This window comes from Dendrobium catenatum, unplaced genomic scaffold, assembly GCF_001605985.2.
Source record: "Dendrobium catenatum unplaced genomic scaffold, ASM160598v2 fragScaff_scaffold_716, whole genome shotgun sequence".
Classification (NCBI taxonomy): domain Eukaryota; kingdom Viridiplantae; phylum Streptophyta; class Magnoliopsida; order Asparagales; family Orchidaceae; genus Dendrobium; species Dendrobium catenatum.
The window spans coordinates 2518452-2526996 of NW_021319178.1; the positions used below are offsets into that span (position 1 = coordinate 2518452).

Genomic DNA, 8545 nt, shown 5'->3' on the forward strand with positions numbered 1-8545 from the left:
TCTAGATAGTGGTTTCAAAGGGTACAACTAGAAGGCACATGAATATTTCTCTTGATAAATGCCTCAGAAGTTTCTAGATCATCATTTAAAGCAAGCTAGCCATATACATAGTAAAATAATGAATAATTTTTAGGCTATAGATGCTTAGTTCAAATAGGGGAACTATCATCCACGCAAAACCGATGGATAAAACATTGAATTCTAGGAATGGACACCCTAATCCTAATCTAAAATCTTAGCAATACTAGAGCCAATGAGGATGATAGAGATCAAATCTTATTTAAAAATAACATGCCATAATACTTATATAATCATATCAAATATGTGACAATAAATTAAATGAAATAAACAATTATGAAGGATAAAATTAAATAAATATATTCTTTTTTTTAAATAATATTAGAAAAATCATTATCATTACCTAAAAACAGACAATATTATTAAATAGACAAAGGCATCCAATTCTATTTCCTCATATCATAACAATATCCAATGGCTTATTCAGAAATAGGCTGGAAGAAAAAAGAAGTACCCCACATCTTGATTAATAACATAAGAAAACATTTAGCTATGTAAAAATTCACAAATGATGTACTTAAATAGATAAATTATATGAAATCAACGTATGTTTCAGTTTGCATGCACACTATGAACCAAGTCTATAAGGCATTCTATCAGAAACAACTCAACAGTTGCAATAGCCATAAATTCACAATACTGGCATGGCAATAGCCACTTTATTGATCAAAGGCAATATACGACGCAAATAAATAGATTGAACTGAGGTCATCCTCTCAGGTTCCATTTGGAACGGTTTTTTTAATACTCCTTAAAATAATTTTTTGATAAAATAATTAAGATTTTTGTTCTAAAAAATTACTTTAAGAAGCAGTAAAAAAACTATCTCAAATGAAGAAGCTGCTTTGGTTTCACGCAGGCTTTCTGTGCATCTGGTGCATGAGCTTCAGTTTCTTCATGAATGGATAACTTCACCATGTAGATCCCAGTTTTCTCCAGCAAGCATGGCGAGCAATTCATGTCTTCAGTGTTTGAAAAACACTGCTTCCTGCAAGAGTACATGCATTCAATTAGCAGATAAGTTATAGGGATAAGAACTACAGAATTTCATCTCCTAGTTGATGTCAGGTAAGAAAGCACAAAACTGTATCTTTTGTATAAGATTAAGAAGAAACGATTTATTTAAGTTTTATTTGGGACGGTTTTTTGCTGCTTTAAAATTTTGTACTAAAAATTTACTTTAAAAAACAATAAAAAAACTATCCCAAACGAAGCCGCAGTCTTGCTTTGATTTCATGCAGGCTTTCTCTTCAGTTTCTTCATGAATTAATAACTTCACCATATAGATCCCAGTTTTCTCGAGCAAGCATGGCGAGCAATTCATGTCTTCAGTGTTTGAAAAACACTGCTTCCTGCAAGAGTACATGCATTCAATTAGCAGATAAGTTATAGGGATAAGAACTACAGAATTTCATCTCCTAGTTGATGTCAGGTAAGAAAGCACAAAACTGTATCTTTTGTATAAGATTAAGAAGAAACGATTTATTTAAGCTTTATTTGGGACGGTTTTTTGCTGCTTTTTAAGCAGCTTTTTAGTAAAAAATTAAAAAAAAAATTGTACTAAAAAACTGCTTTAAGGAGCAGCAAGAAAGCCGTCACAAACGAAGCCTTAGACTTTCGGATCAAATTTGTGCATCTTTAGCAGAGAAGTTGGAAATCAGACGTTCTGCTATGTGAACAACCTGTTGAAGCTGTCATCTTCCACAGCAAAAACTTCTCCGATAGGATTTCATGAAGTAGAAAACTGTTCAAGACTAGAAGAGGATGGAAGACCGGACTGAGCTACCCTCAATCCTCTCAGAAGGCTCATTGCCGTCTCCTTTTCCTGAAAAAAGTATGCATGAAAGGTTTATCACAGTGAATGAAGGAAAAATGCATTTTCTATAAGAAGTATCCCTATAGCTTTGCAAATAAATACCAAAAAACTTATTTTCTTATTTTCTGCTCTTTCGCAGAAGTAAACTTATTGAAAATAGAACAAGGACTCACTGGCCCGCTGTAATCCAAAAGCCTAGTGCAGTAAACCTCAGCTTCTTCAAATCTTTTCTCAGCTTTCAAGTACTTGGTGAGAAAAAGCAGAGCTTCAATCATGTTTGGGCCCTGCCTTTCTTCAGCGTCCATCATCTCCAAGTCTTTCTTATAGAAATATGCAGCCTTTTCAGAGTACCCCAGATCACTGTGAAGTTTGGCCAACTGGTGCAGTGCAATCCCTTCCCTTTCATTACAGTTTACAGCCTTTGTATAACACTTGATCGCATCTTCAAGCATCTCAAGTGGAGCACTTTGGTAACACTGAGCCATAGCAAGCCAAAGACGGGCGTCACTTGGCTGCAAGTATGAAGCTCTTTTGAAGTAGTAAAGAGCATAGAATGGCATGCTCATCATTTCATATGTTTGCCCTAGACCATACCAGGCACGGTAATCGCGAGGATTTATATCGACGGCCCGTCGGTAAGCATCAATTGCAGCTGGAGTGTTCTTCATCTCAACATATTCGTGACCCATCAGAGTCCAAGCTGATAAATACTTTCTGTTTAGTTTTAATGCTCTCCTAAAATATAAAACAGCTTTCTCATGCTGTCCTTTCAAACTGTAGTAATTTGCAATGATGCAGCATGATTCAGGCTGATATTTATCAGTTAAAAAGACCTTGTGAGCAAGGAAACTAAGAGCCGAAAAGCACTCCTTAGCATAAAGTAGATTCGAGTAAACGTCCATCGTGTTCAAACGATACGGATCATTCCTGAGAATTTCTTCAAAAACCACCTCAGCCTCATCAAGCTCTGTCAAACCATACAGAGCCGTAGCGATTTGAGCCTGTATGTGATCGCTGCGCCGAAAGACGGCCTGCAAGGATTCACATTTTTTTAGAGTTTCATCATGCATCTTAAGCTCCTGATATGCACTGGCAAGAAAGAAATCTTTCATCCAGTGGTTTTTGAGATTTAACTTGTTTAAAATATCGGTTGTGGTGCATAGAGACTGCAGTTCCAACCAGGCACTCCAATTCCAGGGGAAACTGTTGACGGACTCAACAAGGGCTGTAATAGCAAGGTTTTCACAACCTCTGTCCCTCAGTATGATACCATACAAGTATAACCCAAAAGAATCAATGGCACCGGCCTTCCGAAGGGAAGATAGCTCTCTTTCCAGAGAAACCAATTCACTATTAACAGCTTCAGATTTGCCAAACGAACCCTCAATTTCTATCAACTCTTCCTCCTTACGTTTCTCTCCAGCCTGTGAGAAAAGATTATTCTGATTTTAAAATCCATAGGACATTAAATGCAGAAGGTGTATTAATAGGAACTTAACTGATTCTTACATCTAAATATTTCAGGGATTATGGTTCAAATGGGACAAAAGAAGAAACGGAGACAAAAAGGGGGCGGGTAAAGAACTCTGAATTGTACTGCAAATACAATAAAATAGAAAGGTGTAGCTAGTTACACTTAAATTTTGAAAAATTAGAAGCAAATCATTAAAAAAACATTTCTAGGATGCCTTCAATGACCGGAACCAAATCTAAGGTTTCCTAGGAAATTTTACCAAAGATTTTTACCATAACAACTGTTTGAATCAAAAGAGGTTCGCAACACAATCTGCCAAACATATCCTTTCCAAATGAACCGCTTACTCTCCTGAGAGGGAAAAATTAACTAGATGATCCATAGAGACATTCTGAGAGGAACAAAAGGAGAAGGATTTGGCCTGGTTGGCCAAGATCAGAACAAAAAAAAAAGAGGGGGGTGGCCGGGTGGGGGGAATAAAGGGAGAAAATTATTGCTTGCAAAACATCACAATTAATTAACTGAAAAATATAAAATAAAAATTTTACATCCTCGATATTGTAATCTTGATTATCTAATAGGTTCAACAGACTTTGAGATGTAATGAACCTAAGCTTCACCTTTGGCTTTTCTAATAAAACGTGAGTTAATTTTACACCACAACCCGACTCTGCCCCACATTGTATTACAGAAAATAGAATACAAGAACCTGAAAGTCCAAACGACAAAAATAGAGAACAAGAACATGTAGGTTCAAGGGCAGCAACAAGTTAGAAGCTTTTTTTGTTTCAGAATTCCTTCATGCGATGCAACAATACCCCCTGTTGCATGGCACCATGACTTCAATTAGCTGTGTTGCATGGCTGTTTTCCAAGTTTATCGATTTTGGACAGAAACATTCCAAGGTTACGCCTAGGGTTGCAAACGAACCGAGTGTTCAATAAATTACTCGTGGTTCAACTCAATTATAGCTCATTAATGATTGTTTTATTACGTAATCAAACAAGTTTGGAAATGATTTTTAAATACTCGATGGTTAAATAAACAAACTTGAATAGCTATTTGCTCAACTAGTTTTAGTTAATGAATAATATCATTTAAAACTTGTGAACAAACTCAATAAAAAGCTCAATATGAAGCCCCTTAAAAAACTCGATTAATGTTTGATATAGTGCTCGTAAACAAGCTCATTAAGAAAGTCAATTAATGTTTGATTTAGAGCTTGATTAAATCTCATTATGAAAATAATGAATAACCTAATATGAATATTTAATATTTATTATGATTTAGTAACATAGTAATCATTAATTAATAAATTTCAAAACTAATTAAATATTAGAGCATCTATTAATCACAGTAAATCATAAATATCTTAAATTGTTGTTATTTATAATTTATTTTAAGTATTATTAATTATAGATACTTATATTTTATAATATTTTTAAAAGAGGCACCAACGAAAACCTCATATTTCTCCATCAATATGCCGATCCTATAAATCCCAAAACCCTTCCAGTCTCAGACAAAGAAGAGAGGTAGGCAATTGGTTTGTAGTTCGAGAAGGCACTGACGAGAACAGTCGTGTACGTGAACAGGAATTTGTTGGGACCAGTGGGCGAGAAGAAAAGTAGTTTGTCGGGGTCATCAGCCAAACCTTAAGATAATCATTATCAAGGTGTTTCTTTAATAGTTAGAGTTTTTGGTTCAAATGCATAGTATATACACTAAAACCTTTGTTTCAGTAGGTATTTCATGTTGTCAGGTTTGTAAGGATTTTTTTTTTTTTTTGTAGAATGTTTATTATTTAATTTTGCGTTGGCTATATTTCCAAGGTATTGACAATGAGTTGGCAAGATTAGACATCAATAATGGTTGTGCATGATGACTGCAAGCTGAAATTTTTGAAACTGAAGGAAAATAGAAGCATCAGATTCATAATTTAAAAGATTGAGGAGAAGCTGAAGAAAGTCATTGTTGAGAACGTGGTTCAAGCAAATTAGTGTTGAGAAGCTAAAGAAAGCAACCAAAAAAGCAAAACTTTGTAATACTTTCCAATACATTATTATACTATATGGTGTTATTATGTCATCTGTCTTAAATATATGTTGAAATAGATTATGTTAATTTAATGTTATTATTAAGATAATTTTTTATTATTATGGTTGTTATTTTGAATTTATTGGTTGTTTTAGGGTTATTTTAATAGTTATTTAATTGTTTAGATCTTTAGTACCTTACATCAACTTAGTATTTATAGCTCGTTGTAATTTGTTATAATAAATAAATTTTATTTTGTAACAAAAATATAAATTCATTTTTTATTTTATATTCTTTCACTATTCATTAGATTGAATCACTCATGATCAAGAAGTATTTGTTCATATTTTCTTTTTTTTTTAGTGTTCATTAAGAAGCTCGTTCATTAAAAATATTATTTGATGAGCTCAACAAGCTACTTGTTTTAAACTCGAAAAATGCTTGATAGGTTGGCTTGTTTATGGGCTTGAGAAAGCTCAATAGATATGTTCATTAACGGGCTCAATAAGACTCGATATAATTGTTCATTAGTTGGCATGATAAGGTTTGCTATTTAAGTTAATAAGCATCTCAAAAGTCAAGCTTGTTAATAGCTCGATAAGGCTCATTTATTATTTTATAAGAGCTGCTCATTTAAAGCTCGATAAACACAACATGAACCAAACATGAGTCGAATACAAACCAAATTTGAATATCGTCCATTTTAAATAAACCAAGCTTGAACACAAACATAAAAGCTCGAATCAAGCTCAAACAAACTGATAATAAACAAGCTCAAACATGAACAAATACCTACTCGACTCGGCTTATAGCTCATTTGCAGCTCTAGTTGTGCCCCATGCGAAAGAAGGCAAGAATGTGGAGGATACATTAGTCGTCCCTCCCATCGCAACCCTCCCAAAATCACATAAGACATCTTCTAGCCTAGCATGCATTGCTCACAATGCAGTAGGGGGAGCTACCAAAACAAAGAGATTATAAGTTTGCTAGCTTATTTGATAACAAAATATGGGTACTTTCCTCCACAAATCAGCAAATGAGATTATGCAAATAGGCAACCCTTGAGATACATTCATCACAATACATTTACCAAAGAAGTAAAACCATACCTTAAAAGAAGAAATTCAGATGATAAGTAGGAACGATATTCTTGAATGGATATTAGAAACATGAAATCAAGATTTCTTCTGATTTCAGATTAAGGCTAAATGAGAAGACAACTGTTGGTAATGGCTTGCATCATAACCAAACAAGAAATGTCGAAAGCATAATTTTAATGATGGTAAACAAGTAACAAATGTGACACCTACGAATACCATTACGGATAGTCGGATACAAATGTAGGGCATGCTTGCCAACAATAAAAAACATTTGAAGAATGTCATGCTTGTAATGTAAAGCATGATCAAAATATCACTCTTGCTCCCGGTTTTCTAGCAATCTTCAAATAAAAAGATAGCAATTCATCTTGCAGACTATCACATACTGTACATAAGATTTGCCAATATCCATCTCACAGAACTCTAGTAGTATTCCAGATAATTCACCCACTCCACTTTTATAAAGCACATCCAGATCTATTTTTGCTCCAATGCAATATCAGAATACATCGAAAGTCAGAAAGGGAGCAGTTTCAATGACCTATTTTCAAACAAATAGGATACACACATCAATGCAAGAAAATGCTCTTCTTAGTTACCTAAGTGAACATATTTCAACGCCATCTCTATATTATATTTCATGGAATGATGTAACATTGGCTGCTGCTTTCTAGGAAAGCAAGTTGAACTCTCTTATATATATAATGGTAAACAAATTGAACTCTCTTTTGCATAAAATGCCGTATAAGCCAGTGTTGAAAATTTGTTAACTTCTCATCAAAATTATTCTCCCAACATAGCCCCAGTCCAACAGTTTTAAATGCCTGCCCAAATCCTACTACAGACAGTAGGTTGTAGGGAAAAGCATTAATTTTTCACAAATGATGTGCATCAGACTTCGAGAATTTAAAGGTCAACAGGCCGGTTCAAAGAATAATAACAAGGTGAAAAAACTAACATATCCCAAACAAAACCCTAACCAATTTGTGGTACAGCAATATCAAATCTCATTACCAGACTTAACACCTAGTAGCATTTATGCAATAGCCAGAAAGCATACCAGATAGAGCGCATAGCACCTAAGAAAGACGGCCTTCCTCCCGGTTTGCTTACCAAGCACATGGGCGGCCCTACGGAACTCCCGGCAATCAAAGTAAGCCTTAGCGAGAAGATACACATCGCTATCGCCTTCGCTTCCATCTTCAACAGGAATCGGCGTGCTGACATACGAGATCCCACCGACAGGCGTCGCTGAAGTGTCGGCTGCGCTGCCGCCGGATCGTAGGCGGCGGCGGAGGGAGGAGCCGTCAAGGTGGCGCCCGTAGGGGGCGGAAAGAGAGCGGGAGGAGGTGGAAGCTGAGGGGAAGTTGCGAGAGGAAAGGGAAGAGAGAGGAGGTGTGGAGGAAGAGGAGGACGATGGGTCCGGTTCCAAGCTGACAAGGAGTTCAGCAGCCCTGTAAAAGAGAATGTTAGGATTTGAATAGAGGGGTTAGGAAGACGAAGCAAGCGAGAGTGAAAAAATATACCATTTGGCAGCGGAGTGGAGACAGCGGTCGCCAAGTTGGCGGGCGGCGGATCGGAGCTCGGTGCGGTAGGTTTCCTTTGAAGCCATCTTGGTTTCCACTTGAACAGCCGATGAATTTCTCGTCTTCCCTAAATGGCCACTGAACCCAACTCTCTGTTATTACCAGAAGGCCTAGCGATCAATTCCGTTCCGTTTGGACTTATAGAGTATAGGATTAGCAGCGGCTAACAACGGAGGATTGGAGAAAGCGATTTCTCCTTAGGTTGAGCTAACGAGAGAAATTTAAAATTGAATATAACAAATATATATATATATATATATATTTTGAGAAATATATCTAAAAATTTCCTTAGGATAAATTCTAAATTATTTTATTTCATACGAAATTATTTATTCTTGTATTCTTAGATTGCTTATTGAATTTTATCGGTAATGGAATTAGAATGAACTAGTTCAAATTTAATTCAAACTTAAGTTCAAATATGGTTTGAACTTTCATCATTCTTAAACATTCA

The 8545-nt window shown here is 35.5% G+C and overlaps 1 protein-coding gene across 2 annotated transcripts; it reads right to left on the bottom strand.

Moving 5' to 3' along the window:
- Positions 1–571: 571 nt before the first annotated feature.
- On the bottom strand, positions 572–8281 carry LOC110096441 (anaphase-promoting complex subunit 8). Of its 2 annotated transcripts, none has more exons than XM_020822410.2 (5): positions 8032–8281; positions 7566–7959; positions 2068–3318; positions 1761–1903; positions 572–1066 (listed from the first exon to the last, which is right to left on the bottom strand). In XM_020822410.2, exons 1-4 carry the CDS (start codon positions 8115–8117, stop codon positions 1808–1810), a joined length of 1827 nt encoding a protein of 608 aa, XP_020678069.1. In that variant the 5' UTR covers positions 8118–8281; the 3' UTR covers positions 572–1066; positions 1761–1807. The 2 variants fall into 2 exon arrangements, with proteins under 2 accessions (XP_020678069.1, XP_028551855.1); XM_028696022.1 differs by lacking the exon at positions 8032–8281 and adding an exon at positions 6202–6363 and having other exon boundaries at positions 7566–7700.
- Between the last annotated feature and the right edge of the window lie 264 nt (positions 8282–8545).